Source organism: Cynocephalus volans, chromosome 3, assembly GCF_027409185.1.
Source record: "Cynocephalus volans isolate mCynVol1 chromosome 3, mCynVol1.pri, whole genome shotgun sequence".
Lineage (NCBI taxonomy): Eukaryota > Metazoa > Chordata > Mammalia > Dermoptera > Cynocephalidae > Cynocephalus > Cynocephalus volans.
This window is the reverse complement of record NC_084462.1, coordinates 57,815,623-57,842,687: the sequence shown is the minus strand read 5'-3', so window position 1 is coordinate 57,842,687 and position 27,065 is coordinate 57,815,623. Positions and strand designations below refer to the sequence as shown.

Sequence of the window (27,065 nt, the reverse complement as noted above, 5' to 3'; positions counted from 1 at the left end):
CGAAGAGGAAATGGCAGAGGATCTAGAAGCTGGACTTTAATATTAGAGTTTGTTGCTGCTGGAGCTGTGAGTGGTCACAGAAATAAGGCCTAGGTCCTAGGCAGCACCTCTGAGAGAGGGCCAAGGAAATTAAAGGCATTAGTGGCCCTCACACCTGGCCTGTATCACTCCTGAGGACTCCTGGAAGGGTAAGAGAAACAGTGTTGACAGAGCCAGGTGATATAAGCTCCTGAGTGTGGTGTTTCTAATAGGGCATAACAATACTTCTGTGACTGTTTCTCTTGTTTTGGTCTGTCAGACACTGCTCTGGGAGTGTTTCCTCAGTCTGTGCCTGCAGTTGCAGGAAAGGAGAAGCTGGGCCAATAATTCTGTTCATGACTAATGCCCGGTTTGTTGGGGTGAGGGAGCCTGGGAACCGCGATTATCCTCATCAGGGCAGGTCTTACATGTGGGTTGTGGGCCATGTACTGTGAGAAGTACCTGGAACAGCCTGGTGACTCTCCTCCCTCTACCAAAGCTGACCCCTTTTCTTCGTGATAAGCTGCTCCAGACAAGCCTGGAGCACCAGGTGTTGTTCCCCAGGGTCCAAGTGTACAATGTTTTTCTGAAGGTTATCCCATTCCTCAGTGGTAAACAGTGCTGTGTCAGGGTACTGCTCAGGGGCCACTTGGAGCACATAGATTTTTGCTAGCAGGATTGTGAAGCTTTGCATTGGGCTGCAAAGCCTGGGCTTGAGCCAGCAGCTGGAGAGTGTCCAGAACTAGAGTGTTTTTGGGTTTGGGGGTGGAGAGTAGAGGGAGGGAAAGGGAGGGGCGGCAGGAGGGCAGAGCCACACAAGCAGGCGGTAGGCTGCTTTGGCTTTGCTGTCAGCAGAGAGGACTTCAGTCGTGCCTGAGGGCCGCTTGGCCACCATTGCTGGAGACGAAAGAGTGCTGCCTCACAAACCTGACTTAACCGGCACTGCACCCGGACTATTCCAAGTAGCTGTGCTATCTTTTCCCTGGGAGGCAAGTCTCCTCCCTGTCGTCCCCTCCTGCTCCTCCCCCGTTCTGTGAGGGATGATGCCGCTCTCTATTGCACGGCTCAGCCGGCTGATGTCACTGGCAGCGGGAAGCATCAGCAGCCTGGTCACATGCTGGCCCAGTCTGTAATGCAGACGGGATAGGGGTGTGTATGTGGGGAGGGGGGCTGTATGGCAACTGCTCTTGCTCTAACACCCCCAAAAGTGCAGAGGCAGCGGCTGCAGCATCCAGCCAGCTTGGATGTCTGGTTTCTGAGCCTGGGGAAACTACTGTTAATGATATTTACTGTTGATGATATTGGGAAAAACAACCCTTAACTTGGGGGTTTCTGCTGTCCTCCTGTCCAAAGCAGATTTCCAGGACTCTGAAGAAACAGTTACAAGCAGGATGCTTTTCCCCACCTCTGCACAAGAATCTCCCCGTGGCCTCCCAGATGCAAATGACTTGTGCCTTGGCCTGCAGTCCCTCAGTCTGACGGGCTGGGACCGACCATGGAGCACCCAGGACTCAGATTCCTCAGCCCAGAGCAGCACACACTCAGGTGAGTGCCAGAGAATGAAGTGGCTGGGGGAGGAGGTGCATGGGGTGATGAACAAAGATATCCACAGCAACAGTTGTTCTATTCCCCTTTTATCCCCCTTTGTATCACCCCCCACCCCGTACACATATATACAACATGGAGCTGTTCTGCAGGAGATGGAAATGCTAGTTGTGAGTATGACAGGACAGATGGCTGCTCATCAAGGCAGACATGGCTTTTCCACTTACCCTGATAAATTCCCCGGAGTTAGTCTGCACCTGGGGTGGTCCTGAGAAGGGTCCTCAAGGTGACAGCCTTATGCAGAAAAGATCCAGCTAACACCCTGGTGCCCAGGCCTGTCTCGGAGATGATGAAGCAAAATACTTTTAGGTGGGGGAGGGGACTTAAGGGGGTGATTACTGGATGACCGGATTCTATTTCCCAATAGCTTTTAAAACTAGGAGACTATACATGAAGGGTGGGTGGTCCCTGAATCATGGCAAGGGTGAGGCCAGATAATGCTGGGGTATTGGAATTGACTTAATGTAAGGTTAAGAGCATTGATCCTGGAAAGGGGTAGGCGGCAGAGTAAGTGGGGTGGGGTAACTGCCAGCTACAGAGGCTTTTTTTTTTTTCTTTCTTTCTTTGTGTTGAGGGTAACCAGATGGATGAAAGAAGAGCCACTCCCCTTTAGGATCCCATGTCTTCTTGGTAGGATTTGATGGGGACAAATCAAAGGGACTTCTTGGCAACCTCTTGAACTGCTTCTGCTCTAAACCTTCTCATTACCTGTTTATTTCCCTCTTGTGGCACAAGTGCGAGGGTTGGCTAGATGCAAGTTTTGGAGTATTCAGGAAGAAATGTGAACTTAAATATTACAGGTGTATTTAAAATCTAAGTATTTTGCTTTATGTAAATGATACCTTCTCCCCCAAAATATTGGCAGCAGATACTATAGGAAGATGGAAAGGTAGTAAGTGGGGTGTGGGGGTGGAGGGGACTAGCCATTTGCTTTTGGTGCTGAGAGTGGGTTACGCTGAGCCTGCCATTCTTCCCTTGCCTCCCCCACTCCAGGAACCAGCAGTCATGGCAGCGAGATACTGTCTTGTTGATTTCTCTGGCCTCCACCCTGTTTGGCGCAGGTCTTTTTTTAGAATGCTTTGCAGAGCCTGGGACTGTTGTGTCTGTTAGGCACTTATTGCCAGTTGTTTTGGTAAAATCCCATCTGAGGGAAGGGGATGGGATTTTTTTTTTTTTTTATTTGGATGTTGGTGGGGAAGAGGTTTGCCTTACCTACCTCTGGCTTAAGGTAGGGTCTCTTGAAATGCACTCAGGTTTTTCCAGAAAGGTTGGTAATTACCCTGTTTACCAGGCAAGGAAGTGTGGTGTCAGTGTTTGGTATCCTATGCTTGGAGGATGTAGTGCTTTCTTTTGTGTATACTTTGAAGCCAACCTGGGTAGCCTCTGAAGCCAACCTTATCTTGTCCTCATTCCCACTGTATCTGAGTAAAAGACAGAAGAGCTCACATAGGAGATGGGCACCTGTCAATGAGTGATCACTGTTTGACCAAGGCATTATATTTTACTGGTATCAGATTGGGGTGTGTGGCCCTTCTTTGGCTCTGGTTTCTCTTAGCTACAAGGGTCCTTCTGAAATGTATTGCAGCATAGGGCCCAAAGAAATGAAGGTGTGCTCAGCTTGGGGCTTGTAGAGCTTGTCCTGAAAGTTACTGTGAAATTAGACGATAAAAAAAATAGCTTGGATTCAGTCATAATTTCCCCAGCTTGCCCACTGCCTGAAAGGCCTGTGTTTACAGCTGATTGTCTCTGAGGTAGGGACGGTTTTACTCCTCCACCTTCCATCTCAAGCACTTTATTGATAATATTATATGATTTTGAGAGTCAGAGAGGGACTGCAGTCTGAGCCTCAGAATTCACAGGGACCAGAGAATTGCCCCAGTGGTGTGATCTGGCTGTGGGTAGGGTTGGCATGGGTACGTCGTCCTTTCTGAGGGATTAGGACACACCCATCCCTAATCGCCATGTTGTCCTTGTTTTTTGGAGCTGTGGTGACGGCCATCTCTTTCCTTTCCCTAAGCTCTGGGCCTTCTTGGAAATCCTACATGAGGGTACTGCCTCCTGGAGTAGGATGCAGCCCTCCCACCAGCCAGCTGCAGTGCCAGATCATGCACCCTCGCCAGCAATGCGGGAACATGCAGCCCACATTCCAGTGCCTACACTGCTTTCCCATCTGAAAACCAACTAGCTGCGTTTCTTTGGTGGGGGGAAGAAGTATTTCAACATCCCTGGGCAGTCTGGGAGTTATCCTTGCAGCAGACTGGTACCCTTTGTTTCTGCATGGAGCCCAGGGTGTAAGATATTCCTTGGGCTCTGCTTGGTGTAATGTTGCCCCAGGCAGGTATGGCTTCATTCCCGACCACCTTCTACCACCCTTCGGTATTCTGCAATGTGGGGGGCAGTGTTGGAGATAGCAGGGCTCTTCACTAAAATCTTAGCTAAATTCAGCAAACATTAAGCATGGGCTGCGTGCCAGGCACTGTTAGGCAATGGAGGTATATCAGTGACTAGGATAAAATTACTGCCCCTGAGATTCTCCATGGCTATCAAGGGAAAATAGATGAGAAAGCATACCAAATGCAGCATGGTAATTGCTGTGATAGGGGCTTCCACTTTCTCCCCTGAGGATTTTTTGCATTGGGACAACCTTTAGTTGGGTTCTTAGCATGAGGCTGGCACATGGGGACCATTCCCCAGGGGCTAGAGTGCTTCTGCTGCATAGATTTCTTCAGCCTCAGAGGCCTGCAGGACGCCCCTGGGGTGGAGTCTGTTTTTGAGAGTTATGCCTGCAAAACTGGCATGGGTTTGGATATGGCACTTAGTGGAGTCCCTCCCTTCTAGACTGCATATCCTGAGGCCTGTCGCTTGCTGGGGAGGAAGGCTTTCAGGGCAAGATGGATATTAGAAGTGTATTTTTCTCAGAGACCCCAGTGGCATGTGTCCAGGGCTACCCTTGCCCTGCTTGCAGTGTCTTTAAGTCCTATAATGAAACAGCATGGCTATGGGAGCTGTCCTCAATATCCTGGCATGGGGGATGGAGTGACTTGACAGCCACCATTTATCGACTGCTTTCTATGCTAAGTATATCACATGATCTTAATGCTTGCACAGACCTGTGAAATGGGTGCTATTATTATTCCTATCTTACGGATGAGGAAATGGGCTCACAGAGGTTGCTAATACAATTACTGGCTGACCTAGAATTCCACCCCAGGTATCTTTGGTTCCAAAACTCTTATGCTTCCTATTATACCTCAGTTACTATGAGCAGAATTCATAACATGTTGGGCAGGAAGACTTCTTTGTCTTAAGGTATCTCTACTCTGGGGGCTGTTCATTCAAAGGTGATGGACTCTCTTGATGAGATCTCTAAAGGTGAAGGCACATGACAGACGGTTCTGAATCTTAGCTCATCAGCTGTATCAACTGCTGGATTTGTCTTCCTGCCTTGTGACTCTTCTGTGTGCAGCATTACTCAGCAGGAGACGTGGTGTTTCTGAGAATCTACTTCGGGGTACCTGGAAACAAGGACTCCTAGTGAATACACTGTACAGAAGCCCAGTGGGCAGACCAGATGCTCAGGCTAAGGATGCCAGAGGACATGTCCTGTTTCCTCCCATTCTCCTTTAGAAATCCCTTGGGGATTGATCTGTTAACTCTCTCTAGTTTCTGCCCTGACTGCTAGCCGGTGAATGGAATGTTTCTTGTGCTGTGTCACTTGCAGGCTCCACTTGGTCTGCAGGCTAGCTCAGCTTGGGATGAGGGCAGTCTTCACCCTTTTGCTTCTGTACTTCAATCCCTTCCAAACAACCTTTCTGAGGCAATATTCAAAATAGGGTTGGGGCTCTCCTATGTGGAACATGGACTTCCTAGGCCCTACCAAGGTCTCTTGCAAATCTGCCTCAACTCCCAGCTCTCTACTACTCTAATACTGTATTCCCAGCAGGTAGCATGGTGCCTGGCTCATGGGTGTTTTAATAAATACTTGTTGAATGAATGACAAGTGCTATGCTGCTGGGTTAATCCGGGGTGTTTCATAACTGCGGAATTCAGACAAGGTCTTTCCTATTCTTCTGCCTCCTACTTGTGTTAACCAGCTGGATGGACAGATTCTTCTGTCTCTGGTGTCCCATAGGTTCTAGGACATGATGGTGCACTTCTAGAAAGTCTTCGTCATACCCTGGAGCATGTTCTGTCATGGAATCAAGTAGTCTCTTTGGGAACAGATTTCAGTACAGAGAGGAGGGACAACCTAGGAAGCAGTGTGACGGTGGGTGCCTCCTAGGTAAGAAGAAGTTGAGGTATTTGGGTATAGGGACAGAGTACGTGCCGACCTTACAATGGATTCAGTATGGCCTTTCTGCAGGTAATGGAGCTTGTCTGATGATCAAGATTGGGAGTTACCTTGGAGAGAAGGGCTATTTTTGGTACCACCTTGGACCTGTGGGATCCAGAGTCAGTGAAAGGAGCCCACACTCAGAAGGTCACCACTACCTGAGTTGGGGTATGGTGTAGAGTTGCAGATTTGGGGTTACAGGCAGAGGGTGGTCTGTTTCATAACCTGGAATGAGTTCTACGCTTCCCACCCCACCTCTATACCTTCAGATAGATTCTGAGCAAGCAACCTAGAACCAAGGATGGAGATAAGAGGGGTTCCATGTATACGGTCTTATATCTCAGGCTAGAAATAGTTTTCCTCGTAACTACTCCCATTAGATAAGAAGCATCTGACCATGATGTCTTGGGCCTAGTCTTTCATCCAACTGAGCTCGATCTCAAACATTGTCTGGCAATACAAGCATCTAATACCAGGGCCTTGCTGCCATCAGACTCTGGGTGCCTTTGTACTCTCGGGGAAGGCTTCAGAAAATTCGAACAGCGACTCAGCTGTAAAACCCACAGGAGCTGGCATAGAAGGCGAAAGTAGAGAAAATTCACAATCAGTCTAAAAATATTACTGCTGATTTGGTCTCTTGTAACCTCTGAGGTAGCATTAATGAGCTGGAACCTTCTGCCAGGTCATCTCCTCCCCTTGACTTCTCTGAGAGCTGTCTGTAGCTGATGCCAATTTCTGCTGGCATCTGAGTGGGGATGGGTGGCTCTGCTCCAGGAAGAGCACACTGTCTTAGTCACTTCTGGAAGATGGGGATTTGCTGGATGCTTGGTCCCTAGGACTGTAGACACTTGGTAAAACTCAGACGTTCTATAATTCCTCAGTTGTGGAGGCCAGGACAAGAACAGAACAGCTTTGGCCACTACTGAAGGTTGACTGTGGGACTTCTCTTCCCCAATCCCCATCCTTACCCTACTCTAAGCCATGTAGGTTAATACTTGACATCTATTCTTGATGAAGCTATGTGCCCTATGATGGGGAGTGGAATTTGAGATCAGTCACTGGCCTGCAGCGTAAGGATCTGTCACTTCCATTGGATTTTAGGTCTTGTCGGTTAAAGAGTGCTTTTCATTAGGAATAGTTCCTGATTTGAGTAAGAAGAAAATAATGGTCTAACATTAGTTGTTTTTCTCCTTCCCTCCTAATTCCCAGCTGGTGGGAATTGGTGTTGCTCACTCAGCAGCCATACATAGGGCAAGTATGATGTCATGAGCTTAGCTGGGAGCAAGACAGCTTCCCTCTCTTGAAATGAGGTTCTACCTTCTCTAGGAGCCCACTGTCTCTGTGCTTTCCTTCCTTTAATATGTAGAGACTCATAGAACCATCTTGCCAAGCCCTATGTGAAGTTGGACTATAGAGGTACAGTCAGGTCACTCCAGGGCCTCTGACCATGGATGACAGTTTCTAGAAACTTGGCTCCTTCCGTGGGTTGACGGAGATATTAAACCAGCTGGAAAGTTATAGGCCTCTTGATACTTTCTTGTCTTCTCATTATCTTGTAGTCAAACTCATACTGTATCTTGGCCCCTTCCAATTTAATATTTGCAGGAAACTGATACATGGAAATGCTGACTTACCCCAGGTTGTGTTAATTGTGGGGCACTCTTATCCTACATCTCTATCAGATGGCATTGCCTGTTTCTGAGACATCGATCCAAGCCCTTCCCTTTGTTTTTTTCTATGTGGTTGGTGTAATATTCTGTGAGGAACGCTTCTTTACTCCTTGTACTTAAATGTAGGAGTATATCTCAGTGGCTCTGAGGATCCCAACATACTCTGGGGAGGATTGATCAGGAGAACATGACTCTTCCACTTTGCCCTTCCTCAAGCAGTGTAGCTATCCTCAGCCTGTGTCACTGTATATTTAGTTCTCTGAAGAAGTTGTTTGAAACTAGTGGAAGGAGTAAATGTCATAAATTTGATTTAGCAAGTCACTGTGTTTCTCTGAACCTCTGTTTTGGTGATGGGCTGGGAAGCAGTGAACTAAAATTTATTCCCCTAAGTCAGAGTTGGATTTGAGTCAATATTGTGTCCTTAAATTGAATATCTTTGATTTAAAAAGGGTATATAGCCTTGGGGAGCATACTGGCTCTAAGGGTTAATGATATTCCCCTTCTTTCCGTAGAATTTAGCAAGCGTTGATCACCTGCTTTTTGCCAGGTGTTGAGCTAATTGCTGTTGGAGTGGGGTAGTGAGGATGGTCCTTGGTATACTTGGTCTAGAAAGTAAAACTTTGTACACATGTGCTTACAAATACCTGTATAAATATTGTTGAAGCTTTAGAAAGTTTGCTTAAAAGATTATTTCTTCTCATAGGCAGAGACTCCAAAGGTACTCAGTTATAATGCTTTCCTCTGGGATCCTAGTCTCTATTCCTTGTGCTTGATTTCCTTTTCTGGGTACATCAGTTGCTTTGAAAGAGGCAAAGAAAGCCAAAAGGGAATTAATTAGTTCTCTTTCCTATCATTTGAAAAAACTTTTTATTTGGAAATAATTTCAAACTTATAGAAGTTGTAAAAATAAAAATTAGACAAAGATAATTATTTCCCTTATCTCCTATTGTTATTTTACCCCATTTGCTTTATCATTTTTACATTCCCTCTGTATGTATCTATATACGTAAATTTTTTCTGAGCCATTAAGAATAGAGATGATCTTACATACATTCATACATAATAAAAGCTATCAACTTCAGTTAATTTAAAATTGATATAATATTCGTACTAAAATATTGTTCACATTCCAGTTTTAAGCCACCCAGTAATGTCCTTTGTAACATTTTTCTCTTTCTTCTCTCTCAACATGTATCTGCCCCTAGCAGTAGGCCCTAGCTCCCTTTATTTTTGCTCAGTATGAGCTTACAAAGTCCCTTGGTTGTCTTGAATGTTTTTTTACAATGTTCAGCTTGTTCTGACCATCATTTTTCCTGAAATTATTGTAATAATCCTTGCCAGCCACTTTGGTTTCTTTATTTGATCCCTTTTTTTCTCTTGAGTATTAGTTGCCATCCTGCTGTAAGAGTTGTATTTAAATAACCTCCAATCTTTTTTTTTTTTTTTTAAAACAAAGGTGACCGGTTAAGGGGATCTTAACCCTTGACTTGGTGTTGTCAGCACCATGCTCACCCGTTGAGCTAACCGGCCATCCCTATATAGGGATCTGAACCTGTGGCCTTGGTGTTAGCAGCACCACACTCCCCCAAGTAAGCCACTGGCTGGCCCTTAAATAACCTCCAGTTTTTAAGTCAAGGTAAATAATTGCATATGAAAGATGTTTGGGTGTGATAAGGGGGTTGATTAGAAATTTGAAGTAGCAAGCTTCAAGTTTTTCTAGATTAGTGCTTCTTAAACCTTAATGTGCACATGAATCTCCTGGGGGATCTTGTTAGAATGCAGATTCTTATTCAGGTCTGGGGTGGAGCCCAAGATGCATTTTTAATAAGTTTCTACAGTGGCAAGACCCTACATGTTTTAAGACCTGAATGTTTTAGATCCCAAGGCACTGACTTCTGGTGTGTGAGATCACTTGTCTATAATTGATAGTCTTAAAGGATTTGAACAAAGGAGATGTACCAGTAACGTGAAGACAAACAGATATAAAAAAAAAAAAAAATAGTGAATGGTATACTACAAAAGATGAAGCTTGGATTCTAACAGAATTGAGTCCCACGCTGTTACTCATTAGCTGTTACTTATACAGACTTGCTGCCCCTTGAGCCTTGGTTTCATTTTGTTAAGATAGAGTAATAATACCCACTTCTTAGGATTTGGTGAAGATTATTTACCTGAAGTGTTTCTGACACAGTGTCTGGCACATGCTAGATGTTCTGTAAATGGAAGTTGCTATTAGTGAATGTTAGGAGCTTGATTAGACTTGGTCCAGGTTGTAGAACAGATGACGGATCATGAACTGTGAGCATTTAAGGAAGTGGAGTTCATTAGTGGCCCGCATGGGTTGTCATGCTGTTTTGTATTTTGACAGTCTTATTACCAGATTAAAGGAATGCCATAGACATAATTTCTAGCTTTGCCACAGGAATTTGACAAAGGCCTCAAGATGTCTTTGTAGGCATGGTAGAGAATTTACAAGTTAGTTGAGATAGATTGATTTGTGGCTGGTAAAACAGGTTTACCAACATAGTATTGAACACATATCGATGTGAATGAGAAAAGTGGTCTTTCGTGGCTACAGTGATGTTTTACTCTATCTAATGCACCTTTTTTTTTTTTTTTTTTTTGACCGATAAGGGGATAGCAACTCTTGGCTTGGTGTCGTCTGCACCACGCTCAGCCAGCGAGTGCACCGGCCATCCCCATACAGGATCCGAACCCGTGGCCTCGGTGCTCCCAGCGCTGCACTCTCCCGAGTGAGCCATGGGGCCAGCCCTCAATGCACCTCTTTTTTTAGGAACCTCCTTGGTGCCCCCAGACACAAACCCTTTGGGCCAGCCATATCCTCTTAGAGCATGTTCCTGCTCACTGTTTTATGCTGTGGCTCCTTTGACAAGTCTCAGAGCTCTCTAGTGTGCCACTTGAAACTCCCCTTTTCTAGAATTAACAAACTGCCCTTCATCAGGTTTTTCACTGGTGAATGCTCCGCCCAACTTCTGCCTTAGCTGAAGACTTTTTCTTCAGGATGCTGCTTTGCAAAGTGGGGCCTATCCCCAAGCCTCACCTACCTCCCAGTCATTCTCTTTGTTCCTCCTTACCAATTTCCCAGTCCCTCCCCTTCTCTGAAGATCTCAACACCTGTTTTTTTTATTGTTTTAATCCCAGCCCCAGTTATCACCACAGGTCTCTTTAATGTCTATATGGATGACCTGTCTAGTATTTTAGACTTTACACATTCTAATTCAGCCACCTGAATTCAGGTATATACCCTGGACCTTGCTATCCTCAGAATTCTTCATCTTTGCTGTCCTAACTTCTCCTGTTTATCCTGTCTGCCACCCTCATTCCTCCTATAGCTGTCAGCCCAGTAAAATCACTGGTTTTATTGACTCTCTTCTGTCTTTAGCTTATGATACATATCCCATTCTTCGTCTCCTCTGTTGCTGTTACCATCACCTCTGTTGTTCTATTTCCTCCTTCACACCCCCTTGGGGGGAAAAAAATTACAGCCCTATCTGGGTCCAGTGTCTATCCAGGTACCTGAGCTCTGCTGGAGAAAACCACGTAAGTCCAGTGTAAATGCTCAGTCGCCCTCTCAGCTGGGTGCTGCTGGCAGTCTTCCTAAGTTTTCTTGGTCTGTCTCCTTTGCCATCCCCACAGTGGCTCTTCAGACCACTTTTTCAGTGTCTCCCACTTACCTTCGGAATAAAATCAAAACCCCTTAACCTGGTTGTCAGTACCCCATTGTTCACTATCCTAAACTTGTTTTTGTAAAATATGAGGAAGGATGAGGGTTTCTATAGCATTGGTACCACTTTTTTAAGACTGCATATGAACTGTGGTTTTCACAGTGCTTTTTTGCCAGGCTTTGCAGCATCAGGGAGGAGGGAAGAGCCTTGAATAAATACTCACATCTTTGCCTTCGCAGGACATGTGTTCCAGGGGAATTTGATTTTGTGTGTGTGTGTGTGTTTGTTGTTGTTTTTTCCAGGCAGGGATTTGTCAAAGATTATTTGAGAAGTTTGTTGAAGATTATTTCTGATGGGTGTCAAAATCTAAGCATTGAGAGACACTTAGTTTCAGCATACAGTTAAGTGCTAGTGCTTTGAAACCTGCTCTGGAAGACCTAGGTAAAAGAATGTGTCCTTGGAAAAACAAAACAATAAACTTCTTACCAGACCTATTAGACTGGCTAGAATTAAAAAGACTGACATACCAAGTATTGGCCAGAATGTGGAGGGACTGAAACTGTCATCATTGCTGATGGGAGTGTGAAATGGTACATCTTCTTTGGAAAGACATATGACAGTTTTGTAAAAAATTAGATATTTTTACCACAATGAAATTTTTAACTATATCCCCTGCATTAAAAAAAAAAAAAATACACCTGCATATTTGGGGAGGAAACAGTTCTAAGTGACCTTCGTTTCACTCAGTTGCTAGTTGGGGCTGAAGTGGACCCAGCCACAGCCACCATTTATGGAGCACATAACACTATTTTGGTTTCGCCTCACAACCATTTTGAGGTGGAATTCTTCTAATAAACACATTGGCAGGCAGTAAAGGAGAAGTATGGTTTAAGCTTCTTGATTGTGGTACAGGTATATCCAGACATTAATAGCAGCTTTGACCAGTGTCCTCAGTGGCACAGAATTTCCCAAATGCTGGCATTGACCCTTAAGCTTGGTGGCAAAGAGCAGGAATTTTGCTGCTGCTGTAACAGAAGGAACTCTGGTCTTCAGACAGTCATCCTGTAGCTGCCTTTAATGGGCACTGGATGGCCAGGTCTCAGGACTGGATGTATATCTGTTGCTTGTTAACTGTATTTCAGTAGTCCTGCCTTGGTGCATCTTGTTGGGTAGCTGTGGGAGAAAAGAGAAGGTGTTGTTGGCTGAGGTTTCCTTTTTTTTGTCCTCTTAGTACTGAGCATGCTCCATAACCCACTGGGAAATGTCCTAGGAAAACCACCATTGAGCTTCCTGCCTTTGGATCCCATTGGGTCTGACTTGGTGGACAAGTTTCCAGCACCCTCACTTAGAGGATCCCGCCTGGACAACCGGCCCATCCTGGACTCACGCTCTAGCAGCCCCTCTGACTCAGACACCAGTGGCTTCAGCTCTGGATCAGATCATCTCTCAGATTTGATTGTATGTAACTTATTTGGGAAGGCAGAAGTGGGGGGTGGTGTTGAGGGTGGAATTGTCTGTGTGTACCCAAGGAAAGAGGGTGAAGTGTCTGTTTTAGAGCTTGAAGTGGGGTGCATGTCTACCAGAATGCACACTGGGAGCTGGGATGATTGGAAGAGTGGAGATCATCGTGGACATCTGTAGAGCTTTTCATCCTCAACAGAATCAAGGATGCTTTCAATACCCACTGAGCAACACATTTCATGTCCTAAGTTGAGGACTCTTTTTACCAGTTACTCCAAGAGCTGTTGGAAAACAGTTAATTTCAAAAATAAACATTTGGGCCGGGGCCATGGTAGTGTTCTGTTTCTTGACCTATCTGGGTGTTTTCTGCAGCCTTTAAACAATATCATTTATGTACTTTTATGTGTGATGTCTCAAAATGTTTAAGTGATAACTTAAAAAGTGGCTGGCCCATGGCTCACTAGGGAGAGTGTGGTGCTGATAACACCAAGGCCACGGGTTCAGATCCCTATATAGGAATGGCCGGTTAGCTCACTTGGGAGAGCGTGGTGCTGACAACACCAAGTCCAAGGGTTAAGATCCCCTTACTGGTCATCTTTTTTTAAAAAACAAGCAAAAACCACACATTAGTAATTAGCAGGGATAGAATTTTAATCCACATCTGACTGACTCTAACTCCTATAGTTTTTCCACTGACTCATGCCAACTTACAGTTTGAGGTCATGATGAATCTGAAATATTGCCTCAAAGTTAATTTGTGCATCTCATGTTCCTTATTAACAGCCATGCATATGACAGTGTGTCATCTCCATGCTAAGTGGAATCAGCAAATGGATTAGAATAGATGGGAGACAGTATAGTTAGACTAGTGTAGATAATATAGATAGGGGATAATAGAAGTAAATATATGTGGGATTGGTAGTAAGAAATCATCCTAAAATAAATACAGTTGCAGGTGCCTTCTGAGCCTTGCTTCTCCTATTACCATATCCCCTCAGCTGAATGTTCAATGAATAGAATGGTTTATTTTATCACCCTGTTCTTTTCCATACCCATGACTGGCGGTATTGGTCACAGTTACAGTTTCCCATTCATAGCATTATCTTTTAAGGCTAACCCTGTCCCGTTAGCCCATCCTTGAATATGAAAGCTGGCGTTGGTGTTCCCACTGCCCATTGATTTTATCTGTTCAGGCTTTGACTCTAGAAGGACAACCACAAGCAGGTCCCTTTACTTCTCTGGGCTGCAGTTTACCCCTCTATAAAAATGGGGTTCAGTGCGGTGCTTCTAGTTCTATTTATGTCACTTTAGATGGAACACCATCTTGAACATTTACCTCATAACTAATATTTTGGGATTTTATTTGAAGACCTTGCTCAGATAGCTTATCCCAAGGGTTAATTGGGGAAGAGATTAAGGACAGACAACTCACAGAAGAGGAAAGAGACAGACGCAGTATTTGAACTCATAGAAAATATTCTGTTAACCAGTTATTTTGTTTTGATAATGTTATCATTTTACCCACTTAAGTTAGGATTTAAAACCTTGACACAAACTTACAGTGAAACTCATGTTCCCTTACATTTCTGATATAATACAGAGCCCTCATAGAAAACATTTGAGCATTCTACTTCTAGGAATCTGACCAAAGGAAACACACAATATGAAGAAGCTATGTCTTAAAATACTTATTTATGATTCTGAAGACTTGGGAAATATCAAAATATTTAACTATAGGGGAATGGGTCAGTGAGATGTAGCTTTTTCCCCCAAATAGAATATGATAAATTTGTTAAACATGGCTGTGAAGTTTAAACGTGGTTGTGCCAGTTTCCCATACTGGTAGTATGGGAAAAATGTTGAATGGGGAGAGAAGGATTTGTTTAAATTATAGTATACTTACAACTAATCTTAAAAATATGTAGGAAGAGGGCCGGCCCGTGGCTCACTTGGGAGAGCGTGGTGCTGACAACACCAAGTTAAGGGTTAAGATCCCCTTACTGGTCATCTTTAAAAAAAAAAAAAAAAAAAAAATGTGTAGGAAGTCTAAAAGAAAACATATCAAATGCTAAATGTATGTTAGGTATTTTTCATAATTTCTATGGTATGGTTATTTCTTTATAACAAAACTGTCCTTTAAAAACCTGTCTTCCTTTTTCCTTCCCTAGTCAAGCCTTCGCATTTCCCCTCCTCTGCCCTTCCTGTCTCTGACAGGGGGCGGTCCCAGAGATCCTTTAAAGATGGGGGTTGGGTCCCGAATGGACCAAGAGCAAGCTGCTCTTGCTGCAGTCACTCCCTCCCCAACCAGTGCTTCAAAGAGATGGCCAGGAGCTTCTGTGTGGCCATCCTGGGACCTCCTTGAAGCTCCCAAAGACCCCTTCAGCATTGAGAGAGAGGCCAGGCTGCACCGGCAAGCTGCAGGTGAGTGTGGCTTTGAATATATGTGGACTTGAGGTCTCATTTGGGGAACAGAGAAGTGACATTAGTTCTCACACTGGTGAACTGTCCAGGAAAGGACCTGGTTTTGTGGTGAAGTCTGCAAAGAATGATGTGTTCTGTGGAGTAAGTGCTAATGGGAATAGATAGTCTGGTGCCCGGGGCTGTGCCATGGAAGAGGAGGTTGGATCCATCTCTCACTTGTGCTTTTCCGTGGAGGCTAGTTGTGTTCTGCTCTTGCTTTTAATTCTTTTTTGGGTGGGTGTCGTCAAGAGAAACCCTGGAAATGATTCCCAGAATTTTGTTTACCTTCCGCTTTCCTAATTCAAAGACATCAAACACAACCCATGCTGGAACTTTCTGCCTGAAGGTTTTCCAATAGGTACACTAGGGTGCACTGGGGGGGGGGGGTGTCCATTTGTCAACTTCTAAGGTAAGGGATGTCACCAGTGTCTTGGTCTCTTAGGAACCTTTAAGTTCCTGTCATTTAAATTATCTTAAACAGATACTAAACCTGTTTTTCATTTTATACTAACTCTTGGAAGTAAATGAGCTATGTAAGTCATTGTCTGCTTGCTTCTGAGAGATGTTCACTGAACACTGTTCTGAGGTCCTGTAGTTGATGATTAAGTGAATGTTAGTTTCTCCATTTCATTTGTTTCCATGGGCTTCGGTTTGTCTATCTTTCTACTCACAGAGGTGGGCCTGATGTCATTCTCTCCTAGTAGTGCTGCTGTCCTGTTCACCTAATGGTTTTGGCAACTCATCTTTGTACTTTTTCTGGTGCCACTGTTTTCCTGTGAAATGTTACCATGCTTTCAGATGAGGCCATTATATCCACTTCTGTTTTTGTCATAAAATATTGCTGATAGTGCTGAATTTCTTCCTGTAGCAATGCATTGAGCCTGTGCCATTTAGGGAATGGCCTTCCATATCTTTGTCCTGAATGAAAACGATGGTCCATTTCATTGGCTGTCTGCGTCAGTGTTGGAGGAGGGTAAAATGAGCAAGGTCTAGCCAGTCGCCACTTAGGTTAGTCTCTGATATGGAAAGGCACAGACTGAGCAGGACAGGATTAACGACTAATAGTAGGCTGAACTGGTCATCAAGAACATGCCTCTAGAGACAGTCAGGGGTAGGCCAAACAGAAGATAGTTCCTAACCTATACAGCATGAAGGGTCTCTTAATGTTGTGTTTGAGTCAGAAACTTACACAGTGGGTTTGGACAGACATGTTTGGCATAAATAGGAAGCTGAGGGGTTAGGGGCAAACTTATTACTTACAGTGCTGGCATCAAAGAAGGCCCAGTGTCTGTTCAGTTGCTATAAGGATAGCTCTGGCAGTGGTGTGCATGGTTATGACTTGGGGAATGGCTGTGACATTCTGGGCTTGTTGGGTTGCTAGTGATGACTTTTATTGGCAGTGTCCTAACTTCTGTGATTGAGTTCAGAGCCACTGCAGGAAAACAGGGTAGAATGTTCCTCATTAGAACATTGGAGAGAAGGCCCATTTGGACCAGTAAGCCTGTAGAACATTGTATACAAAATTGCTCTGTTTACTTTGAAGTAATAATAAATTTAATTAGTCCTGTAAGCAATAACTAGATCAAACTGCTTTATGGTTAGCATATCAGTTAAATGTTTGAAAATAGCTTTTGGTGTGATAATTTTTACCCTATACATCTGATTTGATATTCCTTTCAATTTTAGTGGGGACATAATTTGTGAATTAGGATTATCATACTTGGCTGAATGGATTGGTGGCATGTAAGGTTTTTTGCCTTTCAGGATAGTCATGAATAATTCTCCGAGGCAGCGGGGCTAAGGATTGTAGCCAGTTTAATTCTTCCTGGACAAGTTCACCCCCGGGAATGCTGATGACTGTTGGTTTTCTCACCCCTTATTTCTCTTTATCTTCTACCAAAGCTGTGAATGAAGCCACCTGTACCTGGAGTGGCCAGCTTCCTCCTCGGAACTACAAGAACCCCATCTACTCTTGCAAGGTGTTCCTAGGAGGTGTTCCTTGGGATATTACGGAAGGTGAGCTGTCTCCAAGAATTCCTGCTTTAAGTGTTGAAGGTGAGGCATGTCTTTCAGAAACATGAAACTTGCACTCGAGCCAGGGGTTGACCCTATGCCTGAGCGCGGGGTGTTATAGAAACAGCTGAGGAGAGGGGCGCATCTCATATGCCAGCACAGTGCTTCTGTGTCTGCTCCTTACACTTGTCACCTGAGACCAGAGGGCAGTTCAGAGTTGTTTGTAAAGGGGAGTAAGCCTGGGGGGAGAACACTGGTGGTCCTGTGCTTGTGCCTTTCCTGGGGAGGGTGTTGCCTTAGCATCTGCTGTTTTTTCCCATCTCCTTACAGCTGGATTGGTTAACACCTTCCATGTCTTTGGCTCTTTGAGTGTAGAGTGGCCTGGTAAGGATGGCAAGCACCCCCGGTGTCCTCCCAAAGGTAATATGCCTAAAGGTAATAAAGACAATGGTAGGACCTTTTTTTTTTCCCCTCCCTAGTATGTAACTGCACCAAGGGGTGCTGGGATGTCACAGCCGCATGCTGGTAACATGGTGGGTGTACCAGGGCACAGACTGTTCAGCTCTCGGCACTTTATCTTCAACCTAGCACATCCTTCTGTTTCTTAGTTAATGTTTTGTCTGTCCAAACTTAACTGCAGTAGGAGCTGCCTCTGAAACCCCTTATATGTGCACTTCCCTGCATACCTGAACCCTGGCAGCACCTTTCCTCTCAAAATAAGGTGTTTGAATAGCTTTCAGTTGCCTCCTTTTCCTGCCCAGTTACGTTGTTGCCTGACCTAATTCTGAGATCCCTTTGGAGTTCGCAGGAATGAGGACCAAGCATCTGATTCCTCACTGGTCTGAAATGAGATCCCTTCCCTGTAGAAAGGAGCAAGTGCTATTTTCACTCTGCCCCATCCTCACTGAACTTGAACCCATGGTTTAACTATGCTTTTAAACCAGTACCTGGGCTGGCCCGTGGCTCACTCGGGAGAGTGCGGTACTGATAACACCAAGGCCACAGGTTCGGATCCTTATAAAGCAATACCTGCATCTCCTAGAAGACTGGCCACAAACCTGCCACCCCTTTGCCCCCCAGAAAAGCCTGGCTCTGGTGACCTGAGTATGCTCTCTGTTCTGGGGTAGAGAGCCATGTGGTAGTGGTGGGATCATCTGTCCCAGCATGCCAGTTCCTTCCCTTACCAGGGAAGTGGTGTGTGTGTCTCTCCCTTGGCCTGGGCATCTAGCGTAGCAAACACTTCCATTCAATAAGATTTTTCAGGAGTAGGACAAAAATTTATTTTACACAGGAGGCCTCCTCTCTTGGAAGATACTCCCTGCTGCAAAGCCACGGTTGGGGAGTAGACACCTGAGAGATATTAATGCAATTTTTTCCTCTCATTGGGAATAGGATATGTGTATCTGGTCTTCGAACTAGAGAAGTCTGTCCGGGCCTTGCTTCAAGCTTGCTCTCATGATCCTCTGAGCCCAGACGGTCTGAGTGAATACTATTTCAAGATGTCCAGCCGAAGGATGCGCTGCAAGGAAGTGAGTTAATATAATGTCCTTTCTGGATTAAGATAATTGGCATATTGAGGCACTGGATTTCCTTGGAGAGGGGTGGATATGCAAGCTGCAGGCATATTCCTGCTGAAATACAACACACCACGTATGACAATATCCTCTCAATTGCATTAAAAAAATCAAACCAACTTTTGGGCTTTAATGGATTGTATGTGCACACTTACACACTGCTGCCCTTGGAGATCAAATTGTTTTTCAGCTCGTTTTCTACTCTTCTTTTTCTGGCCAACACTTCTGTCTGAGACCTCTTGTCTTAGGGATGAAATTGAGAGCAACAGCTTTCTCTACTTGTACTTAGTTGATAAAACCTACAGCTGTTTCACCCTAATCCTGCCCTCTGGCAATGCCTTCTGACCTCGGATCTCTGGTGGGTAAATTCCGCTTTAGCCCACACCCACCCGTCCATCACTTCTTCACTCCCATTCAGGGCTTTATTACTTGTGTAGCTTTCTCCATATGATCTCTCTTCTAGGCCTTCTCTGGTATCAGCATGTGTATCCTTAGCATCGTGGGTCTGTAATATGGACTTATCTTACCTTGGGACCTCATTGCAGATTCTTTGATCTTATCCCAGACTTACCGAATCAGTCTGGGTGGAGCTTAGGAATCTGCACTCTAACCAAGCTCTTCAAGTGGTTCTGGTGTTTAGGTTTGAGAACCACTTGTCAAAGCAGGTTTTGAGCTCTGGAATCAGTGTGGTGTTTAAAATCTGATTCCAGAGAACATCACTTTTGTGACATTGGACTAGATGTTAAATAGTCTCTGAAAATTCATCTCTGCATCTATAAAATGGGAAGCTAAAATGCCTGTTTTAGAAAAAAGATCAATGGTTGCCAGAGGTTTAGCAAGGAGGAATGCATATACAAAAGATTTTTAGGACAGTAAGACTATTATGTGTGATATTATAACAGTGGATATGTGTAGTAGTTTTGTCAAAACACATAGCATGTACAGTAAACACCAAGAGTGAACCCTAATGTAAACTATGGACTTTGGGTGCTGATGATGTGTCAGTGTAGGTTCATTGATTGTAACAAATATACCACTGGTGTGGGATGTTGATAGTGGGGGAGACCATGCATGCGGGGGGGCAGGGAGGTTATGGGAATTCTCTGTACTTTCTGCTCAGTTTTACTGTGAACTTAAAACTGCTCTAAAAAATAAAGTCTATTTTTTAAAATTTGTAGAAGGTGGGGTGGGGAGGGAATGCCTGGAGGGAATGCCTATTTTATTGGGATGGTCACATCGAATTTAAAATAATTTTGGGCTGGCCAGTTAGCTCAGTTGATTATAGCATGATGCTGATAACACCAAGGTCCAGGATTCAATCCCTGTACCGGCTAGCCACAAAAAAAATAAATCATGTAACAGAACTGGGTCTTTGTTTTACAGATGTTTCCTGGTTGTTAGTTCACATTCTATCTTAGTGACAGGGCAGATTCATCTTCAGGCTGGCTACAGTGACCCACAGCTTCCTTACATTCTCTCCTTTCTTGGAGTTATCCCATCTTACTATATGGGGACTGAGTTATCGTGTTCTTTCCTTGTCCCTTGCTTTTACAATGAGAGACTGCCATAACCACACCATAGATCCCTCACCCTCCTCAGTGCCCCTGTTAACACCTTCTGGCCCCCATTTCCTCATCATCACCTTCAGGGATTTAATATCTCTGATGCATTGGCTGTATGCTGTCCTGGATCTCCTACCTCTCTGACTCTTTTTCGTTTGCGTCCCCCTCTCTACCACCACCAGTATAATCAGTATTTGACTCCTTCCTGTCTACCTTTCCACTTCAGGTAAATTATTTACTTTTGTGGCTCTGCTCTTACCTTTAGACCCAGATTTACCTTTCTAGCCTCATGTCCTACCTGAGCCCAACCTTCCTTTGGGGCTCTCCTTTGGGATGTCCTGTAATCCCAAACTCTTCTGTGTACAAAATGGGCTTTTTCATCTTTCAGTGAAATTGCCACTCTACCTCCCACCCCATCCCATAACTTCTTCCAGGCCCTCTCATGCCAAAGTCCTGTAGGCTTAGAACCCATCAGTCCTGATTCTTCCTTGTTTGCCCACCATGCCCAGGCAGTCTGAGTTCTGCAGACTCCTCTGTTGAATAGTCTCCTTTGTCTTGGCCTGTTCTTATGTCCATTGACACAGCCCCATCCAGGTCTTAATCACCTGTTCTCTGAACTACTGTTTCTGCTTCCTTCCTGGTTTCTCACATCTCTTCTTGCCTCAAGACTTTTTTTTTTTTTTTTAATCTTCACAGATTAATCTTTTAAAACCACTTACTGGTCATCTGTCAACTCTCTTCTTTGTGATATCCTCTGCCTCCTTTACCAAGTTTTGTTCTAGGCTCGGGATTCAGAGGCAAAAGACATGGTCAGCTCCTGCCCTATTGCTACCTAGCTCTGCAAGACCTCAGGAATCTCCTGTGTGTTACTTTCCACCCTACTTTCTCCAGTTATTCCCACTGCTCCTGGCACAAGCCCTCTGACCTAGGTTAGGCCAGTAATCATCTCATACAGATTCCGTAAGCATCCCCGCCCTTCTGTCTTTCAGGCTCCTAGCATTCAATTTCTCTGTGGATCCTTTTTCACAGGGACTTCTGATCATGCTCTCTGTTCATGGCTCTTAGAACCACATGCTTGAAGGTTGTTACAGAATGCTAGGTTCCTGGGTTTGACAGCTTGGTACTTTTTTGCTTGCTCTCCAGCATGAGTGCATGCTATTCTTCCATTTACTTTTACCATTCTGGGCACACGGACTCAGTAAAATTCAACTCTAGTTGGATTAGGGTAAGGGTGGCTTGCTGGAAAGCTGTGTGCCTGAGACTAGGTGGTAACATCTTCCCACACCTTTATGGTCCTCAGTAGCCCCAGCTTTAGTGTCTCCAGAGCATGTGATTTGCCATGAAAGAGCCTTTCTCTCTGTAGCTCTGTGCCAGGGCTGATACACCTTTGGGTGGTTTTCAGGTGCAGGTGATCCCCTGGGTCTTGGCCGACAGTAACTTTGTCCGGAGCCCATCTCAGAGGCTTGACCCCAGCAGGACGGTATTTGTCGGTGCTCTGCATGGGATGCTCAATGCCGAGGCCCTGGCAGCCATCTTGAATGACCTATTTGGCGGAGTGGTGTATGCTGGGATTGACACAGATAAGCACAAATATCCTATTGGTAAGTGTCCCACTTCTGTGCGGGAAAGCCTGGTGGCCCCTGGGGATAGACCAAGATTGTGATATTTCCCCATGGGAATGAAGAGAGCGGCCTGATCCAGGTCTGCAGATCAGCATATACCAGCAGCATGGCATCTTTCCTAGACAAGTCACCAATACTAGCCTGTCTATCTCCATCTCCTGTGCAGAAAAGAAAGAGAAAGTGATTGGCTACTATAGAAGGTGATAGGAAGTAAGAATGAGGCAGGAACTTTGGAAGCTCAGAGTTGAGTCAAAACAGTTTGGGACAGACAAGTAATATCTCATTTAAAAGACCACACTTTGCTGAACTTGCCTGATTTATTTTATTAAAAGTTTTTAAAGCTCTGTTGAGGGTCAGAGACCAGGTCAGGGTGTCCTTTCTGTGTTACTCAGAAAACAGTGTAATCATGGCCTGTGCTGTTCTAGCGTAGGGGAATCTGTGGGTCTAACCACTAGATTTTGATCCTCCCCTCTGAGAAAGGAGGTGAATTCCCCAGTCATGGTAGAGTAATCTCAATGATGGGGTTTGGAGGTAGAGCAGAGCCTGAATTCTGATCAAGACATGGCTAACCCACCTTCCCAAATGTTAGTCTGCCCACCCACACTGAATCTGGGTGGGAAGGAACAATATGTGCTCATCAATACCTCACCGCAGATTGAGAACAGGGGCTTCAGAGGCTGCAGGGGCAGAGGTGACACTTGGCATAAGTTGTCTTCTAGCTCTACTGCTAGGTCTCCAGAGTACCTCCAGGCCAGGAGGGGTTTGTCTGCTGGGCCTTCAGAGAAGTGTTCTTTCTGTATCTTGGATTTTTGCACTCTGAACCCTTTAACCTTACCTGTACATCTTTGTATGCTGGAGGAGTCCCTTCCCTCCCGATTTTGGTCAGCATGGTCTATAACTGCACTAATATGGTAGCCACCAGCTAAATGTGGATATTATGTGCTTGAAATACAGGTAATGCTACATGTTGAAATAATATTTTGGATGTATTGGGTTAAATATATTGTTAAAAATCACTTTATTTCACTGTGGCTATTAGGAAATTTAAAATTATACAAGGAGTTCACATGATATTTCTATTGGACAGCACTGATATAGAAACAGGGTTTCCTGAGTATTGAAGACTAGCAGTTGGGAGAATTTGGCTAGAAGGTAAGCCTGTGTCTGTTGTTCCTAGGATCAGGTCGCGTGACTTTCAACAACCAACGTAGTTACCTGAAAGCAGTCAGCGCTGCTTTTGTGGAGATCAAAACCACAAAGTTCACCAAGAAGGTGAGTGGGCTAGTTTATGCCCTTACTCTAGGGTATCTGAGAGGGGATGGGCCAATTACTACTTAGGGCAGGCCTGAGATTAAGCTGTGCCTGTGCTGGGTGTGCTTAGGGAAGGGAGCCAACTGCTGAGAATTAACATGAGGTTAAGGTTTGGGAGTGGGCCTGGTCTTCGTAGGCTCGGGAGGAGCCTCCTTGATTGGGGGAGGAGGGTACTCTCCATCATTGTGATATTTGTCTGGCATTGCTAAGTGCCCTCACTTCCCATTACCTAACCTTGCCTGAATTCTCTGAATACTTGCCTGTCACTAAGTGATAGGGGGGTGGGTTACAGTTTGCTAGGACTAGGCAGTAGGATGTGTGGTTGCCCAAATCCCAGAGGCAGCCTGCCTGGCTCTGTTTGGTGTATGTCTGTCCTCTAGGATCCTATCTGTGCTCTCTGCCCATAGTTCTCTCTAGGCCTCTTTTAAAGCAGGCATGCATCCTGCATTCCTACGTGGGGCCCAGTAGTATGCTCTTCTCTTCAGCCCACCTGATCTCCTGGTGAGAAGAGTCCCTTCATTCTCCTGTTTTGCTTTTGTGCAGGTTCAGATTGACCCCTACCTAGAAGATTCTCTGTGTCATATCTGCAGTTCTCAGCCTGGTCCTTTCTTCTGTCGAGATCAGGTGAGTCCCGTGGGCACTTGAGATGTCTTTGAGGTTCCTGCCCTCAATTAAAAATGGTTATACTAAGTTCGTGACATTGAATGTTGGAATCCTGAGGTGTGCCTCATGGTGTCTAAAAGAACATAAAGCAGGTAGCATTAGTGTTTGCCAAGTGTCAGGCCAGGGATACACTACAGATAGCTTGACCCAGAACTCTTGGGAAAGCTTGTTGAGTCCTGATACTTTGTTCTTCTCCTTGCCTGGGATGTTGCTATGCAGTATGGTACCATTGCTGATAGATGGTTTTGTGGATGATAGAAACCTGGGTGGGTGTGGTCAGCAGTACCTATGAGCCAGACACTGATGCTCTAACTATGAGGCCTTCTAGACTGGTTTTTCTTTAAGAAACCCCTTCTTTACCTCTGAAACTCTAGACTGCTTTGATATTTGCACCGGGGCTGTACCCACAGGTGACAGAAGCAGTCAGAAAGTAGTGTGGTAGCTTTCTGTTGAATGTTTCTGGGTGGTAGAGCATGCATCTGAATGTGTTTGGCAGTGCTTCTCAAACTTTAATGTACATACACATCACCAGAACATCTTGTTTAAATGCAAATTCTGATTCAGTGGGTTTGGGTGGAGCCTGAGATTCCATTTTTCTAAGAAGTTTCCAAGTGGTGTCAGTGTTGCTGGTCTGCACGATGCTTTGACAAGTGTTAGGGGAAGTTTGGGGCTTCTTAGTACACTAGCAGTCCATTCATGCTTAGGTTTTTGGGGCGTGTGTGTGTGTGTGTGTGTGTGTGTGTGTGTGTAAGTGATGCTGTCAGGTTTGGAGTATCTGGGTAGATAGTAGTTAGACTGAGGCACCTAAGTGAGAGTTTACTAAGTTTGGATTGTCAGGTAAAGCCCAAGGGCAAGTATCTCTCTGAGCCTTTTCTATCAGTATCTTTCACAGGTGATTTCCATTTTCACATAACTGGTCAGAGGTGGCCTCTTATCTGAGTTTACACAGTGAGCAAGAGATGGGACTGAGATAGAGGTGTAAATACCCAGTTACCTCTCCTCCCTTAGTGGGAAAGGAAAGCATGTTGCCTAGCATTAGAATCTGTAGTCAGTGTCCTTAAACATTCTCCCATGTTAGCAGCCATGTGATACAACTGCTCTTTAGGAAGTGAGAAGGGCAGGGGAATAGAAGAGCAGCTGTAGTGGCTAGAGGGGATGAGGGAAGCTGGCACTGTCTCTGACACTAGAAGCCCAACGTGTTTAAGTAAGGGTACCCATAGCAACACAAGCAGTGGATTTGCCACAGCTGGTCAGGTCTATGTTAGGGGTGAGAGGGCTCCCAGGGACCATTTCTTCTAACCCCACAGAGGCCATCAGGAGTCTCCCACTCCCTCTCCAAGCAGAGCAAGCAGCTCATGCAACAGCCCCTATGGCTGGTGCTGACACAGGCATGACATCTCCCTCTTTTTGTTCCCCCCAACCCAGGTCTGCTTCAAGTACTTCTGCCGCAGCTGCTGGCATTGGAGGCACAGCATGGAGGGCTTGCGCCACCATAGCCCCCTGATGCGGAACCAGAAGAACCGAGATTCCAGCTAGAGGAGCTGGCCTAGCCCAGTGTCCTGTGGCGCCCAAGGCTGGCAGGTCAGGCAGCAGCCTGCACCACCCTGCCACTGGCGACCAGGGAGCTGGCTTCCCAAGAACAAGGGAAAATCGTAGTCACCTTTGCACTTGCTGAATCTTTGTTTCTGCACTAATTAATGCACAATGAGTTTTGTCGGGTTTTGTTTTCAGGGGGTGTGCCAGGGCAAGGACCCTCTGGCTCACCCTCCAAGCGACTCTGTAGTTTTCCCAGATTTTAGTTCCTCATTTTGCCAATGAAAAGCAAAAAAAAAAAAAAAAAAAAAAAAAAAACTACGTGTCCTGAAGGTATTGACACGGATGCCTACATCTAGGTTTATTTATTAAAAGCGCTTTTTTACATTCCTTGCAATACTGATGGTGGTGATGCGCAGGTCTCATTGGTTTCATTCTTGCAGTTGCCATACAGTGCCTTTCCATTTATTTAACCCCCACCTGAACGGCATAAACTGAGTGTTCAGCTGGTGTTTTTTACTGTAAACAACAAGGAGACTTTGCTCTTCATTTAAACCAAAATCATATTTCATATTTTACGCTCGAGGGTTTTTACCGGTTCCTTTTTACACTCCTTAAAACAGTTTTTAAGTCGTTTGGAACAAGAGATTTTTTTCTTTCCTGGCAGCTTTTAACATTATAGCAAATTTGTGTCTGGGGGACTGCTGGTCACTGTTTCTCACAGTTGCGAATCAAGGTATTTGCAACCAAGAAAAAATATTTTGTTTTATTTGAAACTGGACCGGATAAACGGTGTTTGAGCGGCTGCTGTATATAGTTTTAAATGGTTTATTGCACCTTCTTAAGTTGCACTTATCTGGGGGGGAGAGTTGATAGAAGTTTTTAATCACTAAGTCACAGGACTTTTTTCTTTTGTAACTGAGCTAAAAAGGGCTGCTTTCTGGTGGGGGCAGGTGAAGGCTCACAGGAGCCCTTTCTCTTAGAGGGGGCAAGTACCCTTCCCTTATATCTTTCACTTGAGGAATGTGTGAAACAACAGTTGCAGATGACTGAAATGCTACTGGAATATGAAAACTTGACTTTTTTCTTTCCCTTTAAAAAAAACAAAAACAAAAAAACTTGCCCCTCTTAGGGAAGCTGTGTGCCAAAGAACCAGTGTCATAACCCCCCCCTCCCTCCTGCTGAGCTGATGTTGCATTGTTGCATATCCCAGCTACTCTGTGGGTTTTGTGAAGCTGTGTGTGAAGTCTCTACCTCATTGTAGTATATGCAGGCAAGACTGCACTCTCCTACAGATGTGTGGAGTAAGCTGTGGTGTAGTTTTTTTGGCACATAATAAACACGTTGCAGCAGAGTTCTGGTTTTCTCTTTGTCTGAGGTGTGGGAGCAAGGGGATAATGGGGTAACAAGATTCCAGAGTAAAATCTCATGTTTCCTTGGATTTTCTTTGATGGGATTCCAGCCGAGGATGATGGCAGGACCATGTGGGAGACTTACCCCTTTGAGTATTTCTTGGTCACTTCATTGGTCAAATGTACTTTGGAGATGCCTCTC

The 27,065-nt window shown here is 44.9% G+C and overlaps 1 protein-coding gene across 3 annotated transcripts; it reads left to right on the top strand.

Moving 5' to 3' along the window:
- Nucleotides 1–1,394: 1,394 nt before the first annotated feature.
- Nucleotides 1,395–25,688, top strand: CPEB1 (cytoplasmic polyadenylation element binding protein 1). Of its 3 annotated transcripts, none has more exons than XM_063090397.1 (10): nucleotides 1,395–1,563; nucleotides 12,544–12,770; nucleotides 14,942–15,194; nucleotides 17,136–17,249; nucleotides 17,577–17,630; nucleotides 18,639–18,775; nucleotides 21,785–21,983; nucleotides 23,182–23,276; nucleotides 23,859–23,939; nucleotides 25,404–25,688. In XM_063090397.1, exons 1-10 carry the CDS (start codon nucleotides 1,410–1,412, stop codon nucleotides 25,512–25,514), a joined length of 1,425 nt encoding a protein of 474 aa, XP_062946467.1. In that variant the 5' UTR covers nucleotides 1,395–1,409; the 3' UTR covers nucleotides 25,515–25,688. The 3 variants fall into 3 exon arrangements, with proteins under 3 accessions (XP_062946467.1, XP_062946466.1, XP_062946465.1); XM_063090396.1 differs by having other exon boundaries at nucleotides 17,577–17,666; XM_063090395.1 differs by having other exon boundaries at nucleotides 17,577–17,681.
- Nucleotides 25,689–27,065: the final 1,377 nt, after the last annotated feature.

Excerpts from the sequence above, each read along its gene's own strand:
- CPEB1 (XM_063090395.1), top strand. The coding sequence starts at position 1,410 with ATGCTTTTCCCCACCTCTGCACAAGAATCTCCCCGTGGCCTCCCAGAT. Across the intron at positions 1,564-12,543 it reads CCAGAGCAGCACACACTCAG|TACTGAGCATGCTCCATAAC; the intron begins GTGAGTGCCAGA and ends TTGTCCTCTTAG. Across the intron at positions 21,984-23,181 it reads TAAGCACAAATATCCTATTG|GATCAGGTCGCGTGACTTTC; the intron begins GTAAGTGTCCCA and ends TGTTGTTCCTAG.